The 26,266-nt window shown below is 40.6% G+C and overlaps 2 protein-coding genes across 8 annotated transcripts in view; one reads left to right on the plus strand and one right to left on the minus strand.

Annotated features, from left to right (window-relative positions):
- Positions 1–16,367, minus strand: part of SLC39A8 (solute carrier family 39 member 8) — a 62,458-nt gene extending 46,091 nt beyond the window's left edge. Inside the window, exons 1-4 of one of the 6 annotated variants that reach the window (XM_084516651.1) lie at positions 16,101–16,367; positions 4,420–4,595; positions 3,223–3,312; positions 211–313 (exon numbers count right to left, since the gene is read on the minus strand). In XM_084516651.1, the coding sequence (XP_084372777.1) occupies positions 211–213 (3 nt within the window). In that variant the 5' untranslated portion in view covers positions 214–313; positions 3,223–3,312; positions 4,420–4,595; positions 16,101–16,367. Of the gene's footprint in view, positions 1–210; positions 366–3,222; positions 3,313–4,419; positions 4,596–14,387; positions 14,465–14,531; positions 14,587–16,092 lie in introns of those variants that run through there. The other 5 variants (XM_084516656.1, XM_084516652.1, XM_084516655.1 and 2 more) reach the window with 5 other exon arrangements.
- A 303-nt stretch (positions 16,368–16,670) lies between these two features.
- NFKB1 (nuclear factor kappa B subunit 1) overlaps positions 16,671–26,266 on the plus strand; it is a 57,001-nt gene continuing 47,405 nt past the window's right edge. For both annotated transcript variants that reach the window (XM_084516645.1, XM_084516646.1), the window contains exon 1: positions 16,671–16,807. The gene's annotated coding sequence lies outside the window, so the exon portion shown is untranslated. The remainder of the gene's footprint in view (positions 16,808–26,266) is intronic.

Below are 26,266 nucleotides of genomic sequence, written 5' to 3' on the forward strand. Positions count from 1 at the left end.
GGGGCTAATGTGTAGACTTCTGTTCTGTAAAAGGTTACTAGTCTGTAACCTATTATAATAGATTAGACAGAACAGAGTCTGAGCATGAAATGTTTGCTGTGTCAGTAACAGGGAACTGTAGCAGGCACAATTTCCAAGTGTTTTATAGTGCTACCTGAAACATGTATCCCTTCCTGCCTTCTCAAGGGGTTCAGAAGTGGAGCCATATACCATATTCCCAAGGAACAGCTACAGCAGGTCAGGTTCAGAACTCGGCTCAGCAAAGCTCCTCATGTACTGTCTCTCGTTCACAGGTTTGTAGCAAATCCAAGTTCTGAATTCGAACAAAAAGAAGCAGTTGATTTTCTTAGCTTGCTTTCAGTAGCCTTCAGAAAAAAACAGCTAAGATCAGAGATGCTAGTAAGAGGATTGATATGTACGAGGACACTAATTCCTCAAAACCATGTAATCTGTGTAGACCAGACAAACAGGAGAATGACTCAATGGTTTTTACTCAGTAGCTGTAGAGCTTGAAGGCTCTGTGCATGCCTTTTTCCTTATACATTTGAGGAAAAAATAAGCTCTATGAGCTGGTACAGCAGCCTGCTACTGTCTCACGCGTGCTAATTGGTGGTAATGGAATAAAGTTTCAATTTCCAGTTGAGTCCCTGAAGCCTTCATTTTTAAAATTAAAACATTACCTGGAGAGAAGTAAAGAATTCGTGAAGTTGCTACTGAGCTATGACATGAGAGGCCAGATGAAGATCTTTCTTACAGTATCTTATGGTAAATTTCCCCAATCAGAAGGAAAAAAATCATACTTAAAAATCAGTAATTTTAATATTGGTAAACCTGTAGCTTGCCTGCCTAATTACCAAAGCTAAATGTTGAAGAATGCTACAGTTGATGTAAGCAGTTTCACATCAACTGTATGCATTTCCCTAAATCCTCATTACATGGTTACTGAAATATTTGAAGAGTTTCACCAAGTGGATACAAGTTAACTACTGCACTTTTCCTCATTCATTGCTTGGTTAAGTAGGTACAATATTTGAAAAATCTTCTCTTTTGGATGTTTTGTCTACCTTTGCTTTTTCCTTCCTAGACACTACATTTGAATACAGAGCTTTTTTTTTTTTTTTTTCCCCTGTAGCACATCCTTCTGATATCATAGAAGGGATAGAAAGAGCATGCCTTAAATTCATAAATTATACTTAACTGAGATTTAAGCTTTCTGCAGGACCTATTCCCTCTAACTTTTTAATCAGGAAAAAAATAGAAGTTTTGAAATAAGGGTAAGACACCTGGCCATGATTATTATTATTTACTTTTTGCATAGAACTGATGCAGTAAAGTTGTCATGACTTATTCACTATATGAAACACTAAAATCCAAACTCCAAAATTATTTGCCTTTGAGTTTGAGTCACATGAATTTAAAAACATTCCCCGTGTGTTTCCCACAAATCATTTACCATTTGATAGACACAGTGACCTTAGACACTTAAGACCGCCATCAGAAGCAACAACAGGTTTGTAATGGGAGCCCTGTGTTTTCTGGGAAAGGCATGTTAGTCTAGTTTCTCCTCCACTCCCTGTCAGTGAAATAAATACGTTTCAAGCATAGAAGAGAAAGCTCTTATCTTTACGCTCTTCTGTGGCTGGGGGGTGGTGATTATCACTACCCCTACAGATTATTGTGAATTATCTTACTGTCCATTTAGACTAGGATACTACTGGTCACTCCACGTATTGGTGAAAAACAGGCTTTAATGAAGAACTTAAAAAAATAAAAGGCCAAACTGCTAGCATGGGAGAGAAATATCACCCTTATTTCAGACAAAGTAAATGGACACAAACACATTAAAGGACAAATCTGCAATGAAATGCAGGTGTCTAGCATTCATTAAACTCCCATAGAAATTACCCATCTAAGCCCTTTTATCAGCCTTGGCCTGCATACTTTGCGTCACCCACAGTCACAGTTAGGAACTGTACCCCATGCTGTCCAAGTACTTCTGTAGCAGGAATCACCCTTGTGTTTGTATGTGTAACCTCAACAATTATTTCCATCACCAGAAGAGGAGATAGGATGGGGGTTGAATATCCAGTCCTGAAGGACCCCAAATTCCTAAATAATATTACCTGCTCTGAGCATATAACTTATTATTAAAACCAGAGCCATAATAAGATGCTTCAGTGCAATGGATATCTCACCCATCAATGCCAGACTTCCTCACAGCTTGAATTTCCTCCACTTACAGTCAGTCACAAGCCTGCAGCATCTGTTCCTAGATGATGGCAATAGCAGCAGCCACCAGGAGACCGTATACATTGTCCTGTTGGCTTACCTTCAATTTCTAGTTTGTATGCTCTGATTATGTGAAAGGTCTTCATTTTGCAAAAAAAAAAAAAAAAACTATATATATATAATGGGCATGCAAGTGATCATTTTCCAAAGCCAGTGAAAAATTTAAGCCTCCTTGACCATTTAGGACCACCTGAGTCGAATTTGATTGAATACTTATAAATACCTGAAAAGGCGGCTACAGTCTGACAAGCTTTTAAAACAGCTAAATCAAGAGTTAATATAATTAACAGAATAAAACTGGCCCCATACTTTCTATATTTATATCGCCATCAAGTGGAGTTAAACATACTGTTACTGTAGTCTAAAGCTTAAAAAAATAGGTTGTGAAAAAACATGTTAAATACATGTTTTATAAAGAGGCTTTGCTAAAAGCTAAGTGCCTGTGTTACTTTCAGGAAAGATATACAATACAAATACAGCCACTTGAACACATCGCCACCACATTGGCTGGTTAAAGAGGGGAGGAAGGAGGAAAATACATCCTGCAACTGATCTAAGTTGTTTTCAAAGTTTTCTTCTCCCTTACGTTGGATGACAGTTTCCCAAAAGACATGATGTTTCCTGCCTTCTTAAGACAAAAGCCTTTAAATATTGGCTGATGTCCACCAGAAAAAAAACACTGGCCAGAGGGAGAAGGAAAAAAATGTTCTTTACTGGCAGCAATAAGGAACTTCCCAAGGAGTCCAGCTTTGAATTCTCACTCTATGTAGTTTTTATCTGCATGATCTATTGGGACTCCTCTTCTGGTTCACCTCTTGCTTCAACTGTTAGCTTCCTTAGTGTCAGCGAGAACAGAGAGCTACTGCAGAGTGAGTATGATCTCTCTGAAACCAAGTCTTTTGGAGCCCTACCGCATCCCAAGGCATGCCTCACCTCAGCTTAGCTGGTGCAACAGTATTCTCCTCTGAGGTACCAGCAGTGACATCATTCATCCTTACATGTGGTGTCTCTAAAAATGGTTCACTGCATAATGTAGGGAAAAGAAAGTGAGGAAATCTTAGGGTGTGAATTGTTAGCATTTGCGAGAAAAATCAACTCTTGTAATGCAAGCTAGGCAAACAGGTGATGATTAAAGTATCCTTCAGAAAGGCACTTCAGGATCCTTATGTGAATCCTAACCATACCTTAAATTATTTACATTATATTATATCATTCTGGGTGGGTGACTAACACCCTGTTATTACTACTACTTCTGTATTCTTCCCAAAGCTGACATTTTTACAGCCAGACTGTAGGTGGCAGCAGTTCTACAGTTATTTATTTTCCCTGTTTCGTGAAATTCGGTTGTGGGAGTACAGTCAGAATGAAGAGAAAAAAGCAGCCTTCTCTCTCTGGTTGTCAGAATACTAAGATGTAAAATATTCTTGTTTCCAAAGGGTTGGTGGTTTGTTTTTTTATACCGCCCTGGAATTTGATCATGCTCTGGGTCCAAGAGAGTAGAGTTGACTCTCTTTGGAGAGTGCTGAGTCATCTTTCTCAGGGAAGGGAGATGCACTGTATTTTTTTCAGAACAGAATTTATGGCCGCCTGAGTATATTTTGATATCTAGAAGCAATACCGTATTATTTCCTTCAGAAGTATATCATTCTTTTGTGTTTGATAAACACTGGGCAAGTGGCAAAAGCTGAAGTAGGCATTAAAAAAAATATATCATTTAGAACCATAAGATTCAGTTTTATGGATTGTGATTCAATATTCAGTGTGAAAACTGAGAAATGCAGATTATTATTTAGTCCAGGTAAAATCTGGATAGCATGTACAGGTGAGCAGTCTAGAAATAGAACTGATTGTCTGCTGAGTTAAACAAATTTGGCCTATCTGCCACAGGATTGGAGCCAGTAAGATCAAACTAAATTAAAATCCTTCCTAAGCTCCTTAATGAGCCTGATACAGTTAAGGTGTAACCCAAACATCACAAGTTATATATTTTTGTGCATGCAGTTATACAAAGAATATTATGGCTATGGTATCAAACTCAGCAACACTACATCAGTGTTCATGTAGGTAGTATATCTCTATGTACCAACACCCGTACCCTCCCCAAAATACTCCATTACTATCTTTACTTACACAATATTATCTTTTATTCATCCCTCCAAGTCCCTGTTTGCCAGATGAGCAGTGGTATCTTGTCCTATTTTCCTTGCTGTACATGTATTCCTGTACCTTGTTCAGTGAAACTTGGTAACATTGAGGCTGGAGGCATGTTGTTGATGTGCCCATGGCTTTTTTAATGTTACTTATACCTACAAAGAAAACAAACAAAATTAAGATTATAAATGCAGCTTCACAATCACCTTTTGAGTTGGTCCTTCCCTGCCAGAGAACACTGTCAAGGCACAACAAAATTGAAAGTTGCAGACTCTCAGCCACTTGTAGCCCTAATACTTCAGCAGCCAAGGCTTCCCTCCACCTACACACTAGAGTCCTGACTGACTGTTGTTGTTTTTTTGTTTGTTTTTCAAGTACCAGTTAGCCTTAGCATTGATGTCCTTTAGACATTAGATCCAGTCCTTAACAACAAAACAACCTTGAGACCATGGCTTTAAGGAGAGTTCTGCTGTTAAAACAAATTTTGTATTAAGACAAAAGTTAAAAACAAAGCATCAAAGTTACCACAAAGAAAACAACAGTCAAGTCAGTAGTGCTGGACTTGATGACCTGTCTCTGTACTGCCAAAAGTGAAATGGTTTGCATCACACCGTAATGAACCCACTACAGCATTCAGCACTGAAGCCAGCTCTGAGACCTGGAAATCAGGCCCCAGACTAGGCAGGCTTCAGTAAAGAAAAAAATCTCTGACTCTCTTTACCCTCAGCACCAATTTTATCTAAATGAATTAGTGCCTACTATTTGACTTCTACGATTAAAGAGTGAATCCAATCATGGGATTGCAGATCTCAATATAACCCGCTACATTTCAGATTCTGTAAGTGGTAAAAACCGTTAGAATAATTTTAGGTCTCTTTTCCAGTATTGCTTTAGTTTGATGATAAATATTCATTTCAGATCAATTGAAAGAGGTGAACTTCCTTGGAAGAGCTATAGAAAAACAACTCAGTGTCCTTCACCTTCTCAAAACTGGAGCTTAAGAGCGTCTCTATAAATTTATGAAGGAAATCCAGTGGTACACCTCTGGCTACAGCCCAATCTGTGCATGCTGGATCACACCCTAAGGCGTCCTGACCCCATAGCAAAGGAAAGATCAAAATCTTTCAGCCTCTGGCATATTGGTTTCTGTAGGCAGGTCTTCATTTGAAGTAACTGGAGGACCAAGATCCCTAGGCATGGTGTGCACCTTGCTGTGGAACCTCTCACATTTTGTGTGCCCACTTCCCAGTGACTTTCAACTCTTCCTCCATACGTCATTTTCTCAGCTGGATTTTGAAGCTAACTCTCCAACTCTGGCGGATGCTTCATGTAACATAAAGCACATTTCGGAAAGTGATGTTTGGGGGTTCTGCTTTCTGGTTTTCTATGTCACAGCCTAAACTTGTCTGCAGAACCTCCCTGTGTCACTCTTACCCATTTCACCAAAGAGTCAGTTCCTCTCTAGCACTTCTCAAAAGCCCCTCCACACAGCTGGAAACAAGAGCCCCCGCCTTCACCCAGTTACCCATTTGCCTTGGCAAGCAGAGCATCTACAACATTCTGCAGCTCAACTCCTGCTAGTTCATTCCTTCTACTTGTTTTTCATGCTGGGGCTTTCCTTGATCACAAGCTTACAGTGCTCATCAACAGTGCCACAGCTCTGCCACTTCTGGTGAATCTTGTTAAGGCATAGCCTAAAAACACTCAGAGGGTACAGACCGTCTCTTCCCAGAGACAGGCTCACGACTTAACATTTTCTCTGCAGAATTAAGCCCTAAATCCCTCAGGAAGCTGAACCAGATTCCTTGCCACAGGATCACAAAGTACATGAGTTCTTCAAAAATAGAAAGGTTTGCTGAAAGATTTCTCATCATTCCACACTTTTACTCTGTAGACCTCAGGAAAAGTGGGAAAAAAATAGCATCTTAAAAGCACTTAAACTCACCCTTTTGGTAAGTATCTCAGAAATTCCATATGCAATAAGCCATGCACTATGGCAGCTCTAGAGAAACTAAACTTTGAGCTCCTGGTGGGGCTCTTCAGGCTGTCATATGACATCTTAATTAGCCTCCTATCAGGTGATGGGATCTTCATCAGGTGACTGCAGTGCCAATGTGCTTTTACTGGTACCCTCAAACACACAGTTTCTTCTCTGTGGTAATCTATCGAATGTTTAGAAAGCTGTTATTCTAAGAGTCATTTCCTTAGCTCTGTGACCTTCTGGTGCACTACAATTCTTTGGCATCTGGTTTTGTTGTGGAAACCCTTCACACTGTGGCCAGCAGCACACCGTACCCAGTTGTTTGTGTGGGTTAGCATTTAATGGGATGGATTAGATGGAAATCCACTGGGGCTTTTTCTGTTTGTTCTCTATCAAGTTTGTCTCTTCTCTTATGGAGCCAAGACAGACACTGAAATATTGACTCCATTTACTCAGAATTTCCTCTCTGGTACTCATTAAACAAGTTTAGATTAATGAAGGAAGTCTGACACACCGCCCTCTTTTTTAATTTATTTTTTTTTTTTTAAGATATATTTTAGCAAGTCTGGAGATTCCAGAGCTGCTGTTCATAGTTCAGGAGAAGTACTTGACTAACAGAAGTCTGACTTGTGAGCATTACCAAATCTGGAAATTTTGGAAACTGTTCAAGTTGTCACACGCCTTTTTAAGCTACATGTTAAAAACAATACAACTATTTTCTTTATGGATTTGAGGGCAGGATTAATTTTGGGGTGATTTCCTTTATTTAGATCAGAAATACACCGTCTTACATATTTTATATCCATTGTGTTTGTTCTGTAATGCCTCTTTCAAGCATTTCCACGCAAGCCAAAATGGAAAAGATTTAGCAATCAAAACCAGTGGGAGCTTCCCTTAATAGAAATGACCAGCAAGGATTTGGCAACGTATTGTGTTGATTGCACACATTCTAAACAGAGTCCAGAGGAGGCCCTTACAGCAGTCTTGGCACTGAAGCACACACAGGAGTTAAAAGGAGGCAGATTGTGTTTTTTCCATGATATGGCTTTGATATATGCATGGAAAAAGGGCACTTTGCATAGCTATTAAGACAACTTAATAACAAACATAATAAATCTAAATAGCTGTTTTTCTGCTAAGGGGTAACGTGAAGGAAAAGAAAGACTCGTGGTTGGTTTTGGCCCCTGGGTAAAGAACTGTAACAGGTTTGGACATGCACTTCATGTGATCAGGCTTCTCCACTGAAATCTCTGACCTGTTCTGGTACAAACATGAATCACAGTCTGAGAGTGAGAAACTCTGCTGCAGTCCTCAGAAAAATCACAAGGTTCCTGGTAGCTTGAGGTGATAATGTCCTCATTTGTGGCACTACCTGAACATTTCATGACTTCATATTTACAGTATTTTATCACAAGTAAGGAGTTATATGTTTATGCGGGGGGGGATAAAGATCAATGACTTTTGAAGTATTCGAAGTATTTTTCCCTTAAAAAAAAGTTGAGTATAAGATTTCTTCACATCAAGAACTAATAAGCATCTGAGATGCAGCGGTGCCTGACAGTTTGAGGTCATATTGGATGAAAGTTAGTAGAGGTGAATTTCTTTTTTTTTCTTTTTTTTTTTTTTCTTTTTTTAATATGTAGGTCACAGTGATAAAAGGCATCAGTTTTATAGTGCAGTAATCTACTTTGCAGGTTACCTTCCTGCTCAGCATTTCTGTTTCAGCTTGTACAGCTCACAGCAGAGCATTTTCTAGAGAGGGAATCACTAGCTCTAGTTTTAGGGAGACAGCATTTTTCGGCTAATGATGCTACTTTGTCACATAAAACATTGAGAAGATGTAGAAGATGAGTTATATGTAATTTGATCAAATCTCACCTTCTCCAGTTTCAAGTTTATTCAATGCTCTTTCAAGGTTTTAAAGCCACAGCTTAATTAAACTATTGGTAGATCAGGAGACTGACCTGTGGCAGCTATTCAGTTTTCATCTTCATACAAGTTGCAGTAATTAATACAACCAGAAAAAAAGAAAAGACATACTACTTACTGCATGTTATTGGAGGATCAAAATAAGATTAAGTGTTTTTGTGTCTATGTCAATCAAAACCACAGTTTAGAGACTTGTTTGCTTGACACATTGCTTGTTTGTTTGCAAAGTAGGAAAGAATAAAGGTTACATGTGCTACTAAACAGGAATTGGTCACCAGCTATTGCCTTTGTTTTTAGCTTTTCTGACTCTTTCTCCAGTCTTTGGCTTAAAAGATTAGAGTTTCTAAGTTATACTGGAAATCTACATATAAAACCCAGATTCTGAGCCTTTTGCTCTAACAATAAGTTTGTTTTTATATTATGAAGGGGGCTGATTATATTGCTAGTATTAACAACCTATTGATGAGCACTTCTTATCAATAAGTGATTATTTTCAGCTCATAACTTCACCAGAATTCCTTTGTTTTGTATGGAAGTTGCCACTCTATGGCATCTGAATTGTTAGGACAGGGATGGTCTGGAGAAGAACTGCACGTTCAAGAGACTGCATTCCATAGGGCTCCCATGACTTTTCCAGCATTAGCTGGGAGGATTATAGCAAACAAAGCAAGTAACTCTGGAAGAGAGAGGATCTTCTCCTTAATTCTGCCCAAATAAGCTGTTATGCCTCCTCTGCTGTGCCAGAGTTCTTCTGTGATTCTGGTCACATCACTTAAACCAAACTTTTCACAGGTAGTCTGTGTTCCTCATTTTCTAGTTGCTTTACTTGGACACTGAAGCCTGATTGCAGAAGTGCTGAAACTACTCATATCTGCAACAGAAGTCAATGAGGGCAAATATCTGGGGGAAAAAAAAAGAAAAGTACTATACCAGTGTGTACCAACATTTCTAGTTGGGCAGGTCCTCGAGGACCTGCTGTGTCAAATAGCAAGTGAGTCTTCTAGTTGCACGACCCCCTCCTACAAGTAGCGTTATGGGATGGAACAAGACATAGGACGCAGGGCCATAGAAATTGTCCAAGTATTGGACAGATTGATCTTAAGTTATAGTGTGGGCATATTCATCTCGAGATAAAAACTGTGGGAAGAATTAGGAACAATCTGAGGCACAGAGAATCTAACATTCATATCTTTGATCAACATTTCTCCAGACTTCTGTTCTATATCCTTAGAATAAGAACAGCATCTTTGTCACAAGGAGAACATTTTTCTAACCTGGCTAGACCACAGTCAGATTCCAGCAGGCTCAGCTGGACCTCCCCAGAAGCACTCATGAAATCATGACTCCCATTTTACCTTCTTGCAGACCTATATACAGCTCGCAAAGCTAAGCCTTGCTTCAAGAAATATTTGAGTATTTTTGCAAATGCTGTGCAGACTATTTGCAGCCACATGGGCCCACTGTGAGGATGTTTTCCAAACCTGTAGGGAAAGCAGAGATCCTTCCTCAGCCGCCAGCCCTACACCCAGGTAGGTCAACAAGAGTTTGCCCTTGATGTGAATGCAAGCAGAACTAAGTTTTCACTATGCTATCTAAGGGAGTGTCTTTGGGTGCAGCCAATTGTTGGCAACACAGCACTAAAAGTTGGTAAGAGTTGCTGTAAATACACCCAAGGGCTTAAACAGTAGTCTCATACTCTTATTTGGACGTCTAGGTAAATAGATGCATTTGGAGACTTTGCAATTCTATTTCCCTACCCTCAGGTCAGAAAACTCACATGGAGACCTGATCTCTAAGTGCACAGCGTTGAGACCCTGAGCCTGTACAAGCATACACACCAGTGCCCTAGCACTGCACGGGGTTCCTTAGCCTTAAGAGCAGGGCAGGCTATGCAAGCACAACAGTGTCCAAGCCAACGTGCCTGGAAACAGCAACACGATTACGTGGTCACATCACTTCTGGCTTTGTTTCTGGGATGTTTATTTATAGCTTAGAGTCCTCTGCATCATGCTCTTAAAAAGCGTAAGAGAAAAAGAAAGAATAAAAGACTCTGTCCCATCATCTCTCAGACCCCTTTGGTTTCAGCTTCCAATCAGGAAATCAAGAAAGGAACTAAGAAAGAAACTACAATATGGAGAACACTCTGCTTCCTCCACTACTACCACTCATTGCTTTTCTTGTGCAGAGTAGAAAACAGACTGAGGTTCCCCTCTTTTCCCCAAACCCTGCTCTATCACAGCACTCCTTTTCTTGTTACGACACATCCTCCTGCTTTTCATCAGCTTGTTGCATCTCATCACAAATGCAGATAGCACTGGTACTGTTTTGGATGTTGCTGTTTTACTTACAGGATACATTCTTAAAAAAAGCTTTCTGGCCCTCATGGCTCTGGAGCAAAGGCTGAAAAAAAGAGCTTTTATGGAACCAAATCCATGAGACAGCTTGCTTTTCCTACTACCCTCCAAATATTCTTTTATCATCTTGCATTTTTAAGATGCCTGATCCATTACACTAGTGACTTGTCTTGGCTCACCACTCACTGGTTTTAACCCCCTCAACATCACCAAATTGCAAGGTCTGCTAACACCACAGAATTTGCCTAAAGTAAATCACACGAGTTTTAAAAAGACATCTTTTGAATACTGATATTTAAAAAATAAAAAAACAAAAAACAAAAAATTCAGTTTTCATTAAAAGTAGAGAGAAAGCTTTCCACATATCCAGAGCTTCTAAGATTGGAATTTTACAAAATGTCACCAATTACGGTAGAGGCTTGAAGTCTGCAACCAGAACAGTTCAGGAAATCAGAACTTACTTCTACCAACAGTTGAGCAGAAGATTTGAGCAAATTGCTGCACAAGCTCAAATAGCACCAAAGGGGCCATTTTGTGCTTCCATAATCTGTTTTCCGTTATATATTTAGATGGAGAAAGCTCTGTGGCAGAGGAAATCTCTTCCCTATGTATTTGTATAGACCTTAGCTGTCTGGAACTTCTTTCCTCTACTGGGGCCTTAAAGAACTACTACAGCATAGGATAGCAGTAATAAAAAATCAAGTTACCTAAATTCTACTATCTCTACAGAGTTAAAAATCAGTCCTGTTCAGTACACCCAACCCAAAAAGACCTCATAAATCAAACTCAAAATATATTCAATGAGAGTAACTAGTAACAAAAAGTGACAAAGGCAACAAGCACCAAATAGCTGTTCTCATTTGCATTAGCTAGTTGCATGAGACATGGCTGAGGTTCCAAAGCTGCAGTCACGTAATGGGAAGAACCTACACTTCTTGGAAAGACAGTAGGGCCCCTGAACAGTTTTCTGATAGGTATAATCACATAAAGGTTAGTAGTGTGTATCATTCAATACGCAAAAGACTATGAAGAGAAACCAGACCCACTCACGTAGGAAGTACCGAGCATAGAACAGTATTATTCATAACACGGGGAGGGTAGGTGGGAAGAGATGGGAGTGAGTTCATTGGACTGGTAAGAACGTGCTGTCACTGAAATTAAATGGCCAAAAAAAAAAAAATTAAATCTTTCTGCTTTTAGGGGCTGGCCAAGATAGCTAACTGATAAAAGAGCAGATTAACCACAATCTGTACTAGGTCTGGATTCTGAAGAACAGACTGGTAGATTATTAAATCCATTACCAGAAATCACAGCTCTTAACTATAACACTCCTTGCTGTAGGCTCTGATAACAAGTGTCCTTTACATTATTACACCATGGCATAGCACTGTAAATAATTTCTATAAACAACCATTTATGTTCTGAGAATACATGTACATAAATACTGCTGTACACCACTCTTACGCAGCTCGGCCTCTGACCTGGACAAATAATTATCATCAGCCCAGGCAATGCTTTCAGAGCAGCCCGTACCTTTTGCAGGAAGCAGCTTCAGGGCCCAGGCAATCCAGCCCACTGGCAATTTTTCAGAGTGCTCTGTGTAGCTCCCCATTGAGAGCTGTTACCTTGCTGCAGAGTCCACACAGAACGTACAAGCCACCATTTTCAGAGTAACTGAGAGGTTTGCTGTGAAATGCTCCTTGCAATTAGGCTGCATAGGAGAGAAGGAAGGAAGGAGGCCCGGCATTACTTAGCCATACCAACAAGCAGCTAGGCCAACCATTCTAGAAATGATGTAGGTAAAAATCACAGAAAGACACAGAAAGAACCGAGCAGAGGAGGTAAGTGATGATAAGCGATCTAGCCATATAACAGCAGTAGATGAAGTACTAAACAGATGTACATTAAAACAAAGCAGAAGATGTCAGAACTAAGATTGTAACCATAACTCCTAATGTGTTTATAACTAAATTAATTTGCTAAGCAAATTAGCAGGCTTACTACATGGAAGATGAAAAAATAGCTGCGTCTATCAGCTACTAATGCAAGAAAACTACTAATCCTGGAAGAGAAAATATAGAAGATGAAAACTGTCATCCTTAGCGGCTGGGAGTTTAACAACCTTCTTCCCATTACTGAGTGTAAGACCAAGCTAACCTGTGAAGTTATTTAACTCTATCTGTATCTCATGCACAAAAGTTAGCTTTCACATAGGAATACAGGTTCATTCTCACTTCTATTCAGATTAGTGCTTATAAGTAAATGCTTAGTAATACACTATTCAAGGTTTCATAATTACTGCTGTACTTTTTAAATCTTTTTTTTTTTTTTTTTTTTTAACCTGTAGCTCTCTCCTGAAGTCCCCCTTTCTCTATTAATTATGTTCCTCATTAGCCATGTCTACAGCCTCATGGTTCTCATAGTCAGAGCTGCTAAATTGTAGGTTGGGCTAGGTGATCTTGGAGGTCTCTTCCAACCTAAATGATTCTGTGATTCTGTAAATCCTCCATCCTGCTTTTCACTACTGAAATTTTCTCCTCCTACAGTTCTAACGCTTTTAAACCAAACCACACTGGAACATCAGTCTTAGCACAGCTACAGATCTTAAGCACTTAGAAGGCGATGTGAGACCCCAAATCTGAGTCACAGCTGTGCAAGAATAAAGCAAAAAGTATATTTGGGACATGGTTTGTGTAACTGCAGGAGACACCATGCTGTTTTGAATTTTGCAGGGTATTGCTCATGCCCATCTAAGCTCTGATGAAATACATGATGAATTGACGCCAGATCATCATCCACCAGAACAAAGTAGCACAGATGACATTAAGTATTTCTGTGGATGCTGCCATGTACAGGTTTAGCAGCATCACTTAACTCCACACACTGCTCTTGCCGCACTTCAAATTGGTTGGCTTTGCATATACACCTTGGCTATTTAGATATTTTTATACTATTTCTATTGCCTACTTGTTTAGATCTCGGCATATATTTTGTCTTAGAATGATACCACCATTTTAAAAATGCAAATATATATATATATACACACACACACAATTATTAAATGTATTATCCTTTTATGTTCCTCATGGATTCAAATTACAGGAGATAACGGCGCAGCTCACAGCAAACATTAACTAAATCCTGATAACTTTCTCTGAGGACAGGAGCATGTGCTGGACAATCACTGGCTACTATCCAAGGCAAATGAGCTTTAAAGTTAGAACTTCTCGATCAAAAATAGAAAGCAGATTAACCAGGAAAGAATTTGGATATCATGGCCTAACAGGCCAATAAAGACAGATGGCTAAATATTTTAAAAGGAAGCATCTCTCAGCAGCTATTTTAGATTTTCCCTCATCTCTTCCTGTTTCAGGACCGCAAATATAAGGTCAAAAAGAACAAAAAAATCCTGCCTTATTTCCAATAAGTACCTCAGAAACAGAGCAAATACAGCAGGAAACTTCTTTTTCTATTTTGGGCATACCAATTAAAATGAAGAACAATTACTTTAAAGCCTCTGCTACTATTGGGTGCGTATCTGTTTTCAGATATCCCTAGAGGAAGAAAAATAAAAAGCCTCCTTTTCAGAGATAATGCTTTGTTCCTGAGAAGAAACAGTATTAATTAGAGGATTAAAAAAAATCCAAGGCCAAAGACACCTGACCTTATAAAAGAATACATACTCACAGAGGAATTGTAGTAACGTAAGACCAAACACAACTCCAAGATATTCTTTTTTTTTTTTCTTAACCATAACAATAAACTTAAATACATACAATCTCATTAAGTGGGATAGCCTAGGTGACTCTATAATTAGGAAGCCTTACCTCTAATTCACTTCCCCACTTACCAGAGATTGTACCATACTGTAGCTAGCAATGGTTTTTAACATTTCCCTCAGCTCAGGAACAGAAGTGTTACCTCCTTTAGGTTAAGCTTTAACCACCTGCTCTTCATCTGTGAGCTGATCTTGTCCAGGTGCAACCCTGTGTTCTCCAGGAAAGTGGTCACATTGTCTACCATTGCAAACTGCTGACACCTGAGTCCGTATTTTCTCTCTAGTTCCCCTAGTGGAACCAGGATTAGAAAGCTAATTGCTTACTTAGCTTTTCAGGTGAGAATCATGTGCTTTAAAACAACTTATATATCTAGTGTTCTGGAGACTTACAGTCCTGACCCTATTGTGAGTTTCAATAGCAGTAATATTTCTCTTATGACATTGAGTTATAAGAAAGACAAAGTTATTCTTTAAATATACTTTTAAAAGGGCTTTTCTTTAAGAACCTAGATGTTTGGGGAAGTTGATTCAGATCTCACAGGGAAACCTGAGCCTGTGTACTTGATAATGTGACCTTTTAAAATTAATCTACCAAGTAAGTCTGTTTAAGTTTTGGAGCTTTTCCACCTTGTCTGACTTCCTGGTACTTGTTCATACAGGTCTTGCTCTGTGAGCATGCCTGTGACTAGCTGTGACATGGCATCTTTTCTTTTAAACTAACCTTATTTAGAAATGCTTCTCATGTTTTATATCCATCTAGACTTCCTTCTCATAAAGCTTTGGTGCCCAGTTCTCTTCTCGCTTGCTTTGCTTACTTCAATGTACTTGTTTCCACAGAACTGATTAATATTAGGTCTTGAGAGTACAGGAAGTACTGTATTTAAAAAGGAAAAACACTTCATTCAGAAGTGCTAAGTCATGAAAACCTGGACTTAGAGGGGAATGGACAAATGCATCTTTAGACCTACATCACAGTGACAAATACAGGAAATGGGTCTCTGCATATGTATGTGTGTATAACCTGTATGAGATTTCAGTTCTCTTATTCAGAGGCAGAGAAAATCCTGTGTATTTCTAAGCTTCTTTCTGTAGCCTCAGTACCAATTTCAAACAAGCACATCTCCGTTCCTACCCAGAGGTATAGTGCACAGCATTGACATCTGAATTTACTCCTTTGCCACGGGTGAAATCAGCTAACGTGTGGACAGACAGGAGGTGTTCGACGGCATGGTCTCCATTTGTGACGTGATTAAATTATATGGCGTTAAAGATAAGCATGTAATAACTCTCTGGTTTTAATAATAATAATAAAATGTTTTTTCTTTGCAACTCTGTCAACAGGTTTCTTACGATTTCACTTTGTTTCTTTTGACTCCATTTTTGTTCTGGATGGAAGTCCCTTGTTTCAATACAAGAAATAGCAGCATCTTATTTATAGTGTTGCTTTTCTTGTATGTATGTAGGTTTTTTGGTTTTGTTTGTTAACTTTTCTCATCACTTGTGATTTTTTTTGTTAGTCGCATTGAATTCTGAGGTAAATAACTGGTGAGGTCTTAATCTTATGTGGTCCTGCCATAACAGGAGCCCCCCACTGGTGTGCTGACTTGCACTAACTTACCTCAGGTGAGCCACGCTGGCTGTCGATCTGAGGTGCTCTTCACCCTTAGCAAAGGGGAGGCTTAAGACTCGGTGAAAGGGCGTTTCGGATTATTTCGCGTAACATCTGTGAGGAGCGAAAGGCGGTGCTGGCCGCGAGATGCAGCTGCGGCTGCTATTTCACGGACTTTATCCGACGAGGACGCCTCCTCCGCCAGAAAACTACAGGAATCCCTACAAAATAAATAAATAAATAAATAAATAAATAAATATAAACCGCAGGCTACGCTCGCCGCTCCCTCCCGCGGGCAGGTGGCGGGCGTGCAGCACCCCCAACGGCCGCCCCTCAGCCGCCTCAGCCTCAGCAACGGCCGCTCCCGCCCAACGGCCGCCCCGCTCCTCCCTCCCCGTGAGCGTCAGCGGGAATTTCCAGCCAGGAAGCCTGGCGGGCAGGGGCGGGGAGGCTGCGGCCGCTCGGGCCGGTGCCGCTCGGCTGCCCTCGCCGCTGGGGCGAGGGGAAAGTCCGGGGAAGCAGCGGCGAAGGAAAAGCGAGGGGGGGGGGGGGAGGCTCCATGGCGAGGCGCTGAGGGACCCTTTTCCCTTCGCCGCCGCCCCGGGGCGAAAGGGGAAGGCGGGGGCCGGAGGCACCTCCCGCTTCCTGCGGCGGAGTTCCTGCCCTGGGCGCCGGCCCTCGCCGTGCCTGAGCCGGATCGGGGAGGCGGCAGCCCGGTAAGCGGTTGGTGCGAGGTGTGGGGGGGGCTCCGAGGAGCTTTGGTCGCCTCAGGAGGGTCTGGGGGGAGGGTGGTGCCGAGCCCCAAGCCCGCTCGGAGGAGCGGCGGGTGCTGGGTGCTGGCTGCGAAGCGCTCTCGGCTGGCTTGGCTTCACCTGAAGCGAAGTTTTATACCCCGGGAGATGGGCTGTTTGCTGCTTGGCCATTATCTGAGGCGCTGCTGGGGAGTTACACGCGAATAAAGCAGGAGTTGCCGTTGAGCCTGTGCTGGGGAAGGCTTCGGAGGCTGGAGAGCCTCGTAACTTGGCGCTGCGCTTTGCCTTCCTGCCTCAAAATGCGCCAAGTCTCCGCTAAAGGCCAACATTTTGAAAGAAATACCGATTTTAAGACTTTAAGGAGCCTGTCGTTTTTGGCGTGTTTAGTTTCGTGCTTCAGAAGTCCTCTTTTCAGAGAGAAACTGAGTATTTAGAGGGTTAACTCTCCCTCACCGCCCCATGCTGTGCGGCATTTAAGGTGCTACGCCACCGCTGTCAAGCTCAAAGAGCTTGAAAACACGAGGTTGAAAATATGAGGTCTTAACAGCATCTTCATTTTTATCCACGTTGAGTCCACGGGCCGCGTACTGGGAAGCTTCTGCAATAATATTGTAGTCAAAGTATCCCATTATTTCAAAAGAGAGCCTAGCTGCCCATTCGAGGAAAGCATTAGCCCAGACGTCATTCAGAGACGTCATCCTGTCTGCAGTGTTTTGTAATCTACAGAAATGACTACAGCGTTAATTGAGAAAATGAAAGAGGAAAAAGAAGCCTGTAGCGATCCAGAGGCAGGCCCTCTGTTCTGTAAACTTTTGTGGCTGGCTAATTGGACCGACACACCTGCTGAAGTGCTGCTGTCAGGAGCTGCCACGGAGCGTTTTCAAGAGGTTGCTGTAGAGGTTTCAAGGAATCTCAGTGCTGAGATACGTGCCAGACCTGCTAGCATCTCAGGTTAAATTATTTGAAGCAGAAAGGGGAAAATCCTTTTTCTTTCTTCCACCCTCTGTCCCTTTTTTTTTTTTCCAAGAAAGATATGTCAATCAACAGTGCAGTCATTAAAATGAAATTGTTTCCTCTTGCGAGTAATGAGAGCGCTTTGAATAGAGTTAAGGTTGTAAAACTGAATGGCTTTGTTTCATTTCATGTCACGGTGGGTGTCTTTAAAAAAAAAAAGATGTTGTAGCAGATAAACTTCGTAACTGCAGACGCTTAGTTCAGTCAGTGCCTCCGTGATGTTTTTGCAGTTTGTATTCTGGAATCAGAAAGTTTCCTGGAAAAGTGCTGGGAGGGGAAAAAAGGTAATCTTGGGAGAGGGTGAGACGGAGGGAAAGCAGAGAGCAGTACTTCATTTTTATGCATGTTCTAAAATTTTCTGCCTCGCTTATTGACAAATAGCAGTTGTTCCCAATGTTGCTATGTATTTCACTTTTAAAATACATTTTTAATGATAATTGTAAATGTACTTCCTTGTTGGGGTGGCATTAGGTAATTTGAGTAGTGGGCACCTACAAATAAATGTCACTGATTTAACTTGGCTAACTAATAGATGTTTGGGGGGATTTTCATGAAAAAATAAAGTTCCTCTTCTTCATCACTGCCTTTTCCCAAGAGCTTCCCATGCCACTGTCTCAGGAATACATGCAGGGTCCAAAAATAAGTGCAGCTAGGGGTTTCTGGTACCTTCTTGTCATCACTGGTGACACTGGAAGGAGAGGAATCAAGCCTGCAGGCTCATGAGTCTTAACTGTCAGGGATTCTCTCTGCTGACTAGAAAGCTAAAGTCCCCCTTACTAGTTGCATGCATGGTAAATGTTGCATTGAAGCTGTGAAGATAGAGTGGGAAAACAATAGATGTATATATTTATGAACTTACAGTAGGCTTTCTGGTGCGGCTGTTGTTCAGAACTTTCTGCAGTTTTCAGAGGTTCTGGTTAACTGTTTTGTGTTTTCATGGATCTCTTCAAAACCCCCTAAAATCTTCCTACCTTTTGGTGCTGTAAATGTTTGCCAACTCTTTTGTCAGACAAATACATCTCAATTTAGGAAATTCATTTATTTAAGCAACAAAAGGAAAGTCTAAAGTTGGTTTAAGTATTTTTTTTTCAATGTATTGGTAGGTTTTTGTTGGCTCTCAGACACAAAATAATACAGCTATTTTAAAGCAAAGAGGAGAGAAAATTTCAGGTTAAATGGTGAAAAAGAAATTCAGGCCTTGGTCACTTCTGGCTGGCAAAGGATTTTTACAGGTGGAAGTTGTGATTTGATGTCCAGCAAACAAAATGTGAATCTTTTATAAAGTTCTGCATTGATAACATCATCATTACAGCTGTCATTAATTGTGCCCTTAGGTCAGCCAGGCACTAAGTTTGCATCAAATTTTGAGTGTAGAAATAATCCAGTGGATCGTCGGCAGTGAATTCATCTAAGCAGATACTCTGCCGGAGCACTGTCGACAATTTTAGAAGCAAGGCCTTGAAAGATGTTTCAAATGATTCTGGTCTCAAGGTAAAATCCTTTGTGTAGGATTTAGGTGGAGCTGACAGACCATGTGTGGGGAGGAAGTTACTGTTGCTACTACTAGCGTTTTTTCCCCTTTCAACTTTCATGTTCTTTTGAAAAGCAGTGCCAGACTTTTTTTTTTTAACCTTTTTTTTTTTTTCCTTCATTTAAAACACAGAACTAGCTAAGCTAAAATACTTGTGCGTTTTCGTTCAGTCCTTAAAGCAATCTGTACTGGTATTGCAGATGAAGGAGGTCTGGGGTGTGTGTGTTCGTGTTTTTGGGTTTTCTTTGCTTTTAAGATTGTATTTATCTGTGCTTGCACACTTATGGACAAATTTTAGCACAAATAACAAAGTGAGCAGGCTTCTTCAAGTATCGTTAGTTTAGTCGTTTGGTTTTTGTTGTTGTTGTTGTTGTTACATTATAGCCTACTGTAGAAAATGAGGGCTGGAGGAGTTCTATTTCGTTGTAAAACACAAACCTGATAAGCCTTAGTGACCACTTTGCAGCTGGAGATTCGAGCCAAAAGGAAAAGCAGAATTGGGACCTTTCCAAGGCAGGGCTCTCAGGCATAACTGCAGTGGTGCTGCCCTCGGTTTTACCTCAGTGGTTCTGCCTGCTGTGTCGCTTAGTTCATGGACCATTTCTGCCATGGTGTGTTTTCAGGGGCTGTTCGTAACCAAAGGGATGCTGAGAATCCCTTAACTTGCTTTGGTAATTGCAGCGGTAACAGCCCGTGCTATTTTCTGAGCCCTCTTTTGCAGCTGTTGGTCTTTAAATGTGGGACTGTGTCTTCAGAAAGACGCCAGAACCCATATGAAAATATCTGGTGATGCTGCAAACCTTCTGTGAACCAGACCTCTGAGATCCTGGCTGTACTGGTTACCTAGCTTCTGAGAAACACTGCTCTGCTCTCCCCAGAAAGGAAAAGGTTTGCCCTTCAATACTGATGATTCATTGCACTTCAGGCTTATGAAGTGGGTGCGTATGTGCTCTTGAAGCTAGAACTCGACTTAGGTGAACACTTTTGTATGCACTAGAGCTATTTCTAAAGAACATTCAGTGGTTCTTTTTAATCTGTAGCAAACAGTAACAGCATTTTAACATGATTTTTAGGTTAGTTCAAGTAACTTTACCACCCTGTGTGGCTGAACCCGGTGTAGGTAGAGTTGTTTTGTGTCGAACCTCACTGGTTTTACATATGCTTAGCATTATACATATGTGACAAACAAACTCTGCTGTATTTGAATACTGTTTATTCCTTTGGTTTAAATTGCTTTGAATATGTTTTAATAAAAAACATCTTAATGTTATTCTAACACTGTCCTAAAAAAACAGTTTGTGTTTAGGGTATCATCGTTTCCTCTTGTCATGTTAGTTTGCTACTAAAATAAATGATTAAAATACTTCTGGAAAAAAAAAAAAGAAAAGAAAAACAGTCATAAAGATACTTAATAAAAGAGCCATTCACACAGACCAGTTGGTATTTGCCAAATACAGTTCCTCACACTATCCTTTTTTCTTTAAATATAGTGATCATCTGGGTCAATAATTCTCACTCTGGATTTCCTACAGTAATTCTGCACCAAAATTTTCTGATTCAAAGCATCACACTCATTTGAAATCTTAATTCCTGTGCTCATTTTCATGTCCTAAGCATTTGGCAGTTTTTATCCTGTTGCTCAATAATACATCTTTGAAAATATTTTTAAAAATTAAGTTTTTAATTGAGAAAATGCACGCAACTCCCAGGACCCACCCAGGAAATAATAAGGAACAGGAAATAATAAGCAGACCTAATTAATAACAAGAGGAGGCAATGTGGGCTAGAGGAAAAAAACCACAGGTCTTGTAGTGTCCTTTTGTGTTAGGTAGTGTTGCTGCAACAGTCTACAGATAAATCCGCAGAGGAAAGCAGTGTCTGTGATTAACAACAAAGCAAAAAGCCTCTGCGCAAACCTTTTCTCACTACTGACAGCTTATACTGAAATCTGTATTCCTGGCTTATACCTCTGTGTATTAGCTGAAGGGAAATAAGCAATACAGCTTACACATGCTGCTTTGGCAGAAATTGATGAACATTGATGATTTTTACACTGAGAACAGTTCCCTCAGAACAGCCTGCCCGCCCCCAGTGTTGAAGCCATAGGTGGGAGAAGAAATAACAAAATATTAGTAATTTTGTAACATTAAAAGCAAACTTCAAATTTAAGTCCATTTTGACTTAAAATCCATTAAAAAAAAAAATAATAAAACTAATTGTTTGGGTTTCTTGTCAACTCAAGCAAGCCAGCAATTACTTTCACAGGTTTTAAAATGCTTTTTCTTTCCTGTCTGTTTGACATCTGTACCAATAATGTGAGTGAAAGTATGCCTGATGTTCCCATAGTATTTTGGTTCTGTTTCCTTGGCATGTTGCAGAACCCTGTAGCTGTTAATCACCCCTGGTTTTGAATAATCCAGGGGATTGCTTTTCTGTAGCACACTTTTTTTTTTTTTTTTTTTTTTTTCCTCTTCAGGAAAAATGTGTAGATGTCTACAGCTTGCATTTTCCCTATTTTTCATGCATGTGCCTCAAGACATTATTCATCTACATGACAAATATTTGGTCCAGTCTTAGCCTTCGCCCAGGGACCTCAGGAACAGCATAATTTATTCTCATGGAGGCCAACAAAACGAGTAGTTGAGACTGTAAATAAAATAACCATTGATAAAACCTTTTTTGTACGAAGATTTTGCTTTATTGGGAGGGGCTCTTCCCCCTTCTTTTTCTCTCCCTCCCCATGCTCACCCCTTGGAAACTCTTTTTCTGCAGCAGTGCTGAAGAGCAAGGCGCTGGTAGCTAACAGCTGTCGGAGCCTAGCTGTGTAGACCTGCTTTAAGCAGGTTTGGACAATACACGCTCAGAACGCCAGCAACTGCTTGGAATCCCGCCTGTACAATATTCCTGCTGTTGTTACATTGCTTTTAGCTGAAATAAATCCCATTTTTGTTAAGAGAAGCGTATTTATTCAGCCTTAAAGGTTTAAAGTGATTAGAAGAACATACGTGGCTTAAGCTATGAAAAATAAAGCTCATTCACATAACTGTTGCAGGTTCGTGGCCCCACTCTCAGAAGTGTTAGAAGACCTGTGTGTATGTACAGGCCACAAGTCTGTGCAGAGGCAGAAGACAGCAGGTCTCAAACTTCCTTTCCTCCACCCCACCCCATGCTTCTCTAAGGCTATGTTCTACCCCAAAGGCTTTTGCCCTTGAGCTGTGCCGCTTGGGGTTGTATTTTTGGGGAAAATGCTGGGTTACGAGGGAAATAAGCTAGGAGGAGTGTCTGGGAGCTTGGAGGAGGCAGCACCCCTGCTCTAAGGCACTGCAGCGATGAAGGCTTGAGATCAGTATCTCTGGTCTGTCCAAGCGGCCTGCTCTTGCTCTAGCCAAAATCATCTCACTGCAGCTCTTGTCCTGGTTCCAGCCCTCGCCCAGCAGCTTGCAGCGTCTGTATTGTGCAATACATTCCCTACGTCTCCGTCTGGGAAGCGCGGGGCTGAATGCAGATGGGTTTGCAGCTGATAGAAAAGTGAGGCTCAAGGATCCATTTAGTTACTACTAAAAGAAAGGAATAGAGAGGTGAACAATACCAGGTGAATAGAGAATGTGTAGTGTGGTGGTTAGTGTTTCTACCTCAGTATTTCAGAGCTGCTTCGAGATTTCAGAAAACTTGATGCCTCATAAAAACACAGTTCTCTGCCATCATTGTCTGCTGTGTTTCATCGCCCTGATGTAGCACAAATATACTCATGACATAACACGCATCAAACACAAAGGTCTTTGCCTCTCCTTCATCCTTATTTTTCTCTATTTTGCATAAACAAAACAAACAGGCTGAGAGCACAACCACAGTGAATTTTCACTGTGTCCAGCTGAAGTTTATTTTTAACAGGTATGTGACAATAAAAGCCAAATTAAAGAGAAAAAACACGCTGCTAGAAAATGTGCAGAAGGAACTGTGCTTTCAATGTATCACATCAGTTAAGTGTAATAGTTGAGTTTCTCTTGTTTTGAGGCTGCTTTTGCCTTCTGAACCACACCTTTAAAAGGTGAGAAGAGGTAGATCTTGTATGTAAAAATATCTCCTAGGAGATAGGTGTTCTTCAACATAGAAGTTTCTTTACGCTGTCAGGCTAATTCCAGTTTAGGACTGTAACAATCTCTGAGTATTAAAGATCATGGTCTGCTAACACACGCACCCTCAGTCTGCCTTTTACAGGCTATTTTATTAACTCCTGCCCTGTTAATCTGATCAGTGCTATAACCAAACCCTCTTCCATAAAATATTAATCTGTCCTGAACTCAATCTTTATGATGAACTAATTAAAAAAATAAAGGGCAAGTTTTAGAAAGAATGAGTTGATGCTTTATATTTCAAAACACGTCAGGCAAATACGTTAATGCCAGTCTTTTGCGTTCGTTTTCTGAGGTTATAATAGGTATTACATCACATCAGTTTTTATACTTTTATTTTGGTTGGTTGGCTCTAAGTACAGAGAATTTGAGAGCTGAGTGGTTGTTAAGAGAGTTTTCACCAGGCATCACCCTCTTATGATGAGGCAAGTCGTTGTGGGATAGAGATATTGGTGAACCTTCATCCTTTGTTTCTGCAAACTGATTAAAGAAAAAATAAATTCAGACTCAAAGAACATAGGTGAAAAGTAGAGACCTGCTTACCATGTCTCTTTGAAGGTCTGGGAAAGGAAGCATATATCTTTTTTTTTTTTTTTTCTGGTCCCATATGAAGTGTTAGCTTCAAGTGTAAGTTCACGAGCGCACTTCAAAATACAACTGTTCAGATTTGGGAGACTAAACCTCAAGTTTCCTTTGGGGCTGGGAGCCGGGGGGTGTTGCAGGTATTTAGGGTAATATTCAAATGATTTTATTTCCTGTTGGGAGGACTAAGAAGTCGTCCCAAACTGTTAGTGTATAGACTGTTCAAGTTCTATCCCAGCTAGTGTTAGGAGGACAAAGACAGAAAGAAAAAAGAATGAGATCTGAAGTTAGTTTTTTAACAGGCGTGCAGCTGCTGGGCGAGATGAGTGGAAATGTTTTCTGAAATAACTGGACTGTTTGTATCTGGATCAGACATTGGAGTTTTATTCCTCGTTGACAAAGAACTTGTCTGTGCAAAGGTAGTAGGGGAAATGTCCCATTCTGTGTTTGTAGGTTGAATATTGGCATCAGAGAGGAAAATGGTTTACCTTATTGGAAAATTCAGGCTGGAAAGTTGAAGAGAAACAACAGAGGGAAAGACCTGGCCTCCAAATAATCAGGGTGCTAACAAAAGTTGGTTGAGAAACCTATCTTACTTTATTTATTTGGGGGAAAAAGGTAGTTAAACACGGTGGACGTTGGAGAACAGCAGAGAAGGGCCCTGAAATCAAATGATGGAGATAAGTAGAAATGAGGAATCACATTTGTGGATGAGAGCGTTCCCACATGAATTATGGTATTTCCAATGTAAATGCCTGATCCGTATGAGGCTTTAAAACAAATATTCAGAAAACAGTAAATGTTCTCCCAGCTGTGGCTACTTGTGCCTGGTGCTGTGCAGTTATTAACGAGGAGCAGTGAGGCCAAGGAGCTGCCGTTATGTTCTCCTTGTCAGCTGGTTATATTGCTGCAATCCCATCAGCTTCCATATGTGTGTATGTACATGCATCTTCCTGGTTTTATTTTTTATTATTATTATTCGTTTTCTCTTTTTCTAACCTTTTTCAGAAGAAAAAGAGCCACTGTGGGGACAAAGGAAAAGTGCACACAAATGCCTACGCATAATTTAAATTCCCTCTGCAAGCCCAGCTGTGTGGTTTTGAACAAATTTAGCTGGATATTAGGGTTTCCCATCGTGCTAGGGGCTACCTGAGGTTCCTTTACCCATCGTTGAATAGTCACACTAAAAATACAGCGATTCGAAACATTGAGTTTCCTGGGCCCCTTATCTGAAAGACTTCAGAGGATCTCCAGGGTGGAGAATGTTGTGGTTGGTTGTGGTCTGCAGGTGGAGGGGTATTTTTTTGAATGTAGATCCGAGTTCACAGTGTAGTTTTGGGGAACTGGAGCTTATGAGGGGACGAGGCATATATGGCAAGATGAACTTCCACAAAACAATTTTAATCCGGGTCGTCTTCAAATGAGAGAGATGTGGTTTTGACCTGACTTTTCGAAGGTGTGTATAGCTTGGATAAAAACAATCTCTGAGCCACGGTACGGCCCGTGTAGCTCTGTGCATAAGGAGAGTGAACACAGCTACTCATGGCAGATGCTAATCTTATCACTTCATGCACGTGGAGAAGGTGTGTAGAAATTCACACAGTAAGGGAAGAGGGCAATTAAAAGCTATACTGTGTGTGTTAAGCTCTGCCTGTAGTCTTTGGGTCTGATTTTCTTTCTTTTTTATCACGTTATTGACACTTCCTAGATTTACTTTGTGTTTGTTGGTTGTTTTTCTTTGGTTTGGTTTGTTTTTTTGCAAGAAGAGGAATTTGGGATTTGATAACTAAATAAACCTGAAGAAAAAAATGCTAATTTGTAGGTAGTACTCCTGGAACTTTTTTGTCATTTGGCTTCCTAAGAGGACAAAACGTGTAATGAAACAGAGAGTGCTCTCAGTCATTTAGAGGGGTCATTTTAAACTGCTGGGTTAATTTTTGTCTAGGCCCTGCAACGGCACTCGAGTGTCAGTTTACATACACAAAGCCATATATTTGCACATCTAAATCATCTCATGTTTATATTAAACTGGCTTAGCAGTCATGCCAGGGAGAATGTCTTTAACCTTTCCCCGAAGCATTGCAGCTGACTGCTGAACACAAACGAGCTTAAGTAAGAGACACCTGTGCTTTTGGTGCCAGAGAGATTGGGCATAATATCTCA

This window comes from Aythya ferina (genome assembly GCF_964211825.1).
Source record: "Aythya ferina genome assembly, chromosome: 4".
Lineage (NCBI taxonomy): Eukaryota > Metazoa > Chordata > Aves > Anseriformes > Anatidae > Aythya > Aythya ferina.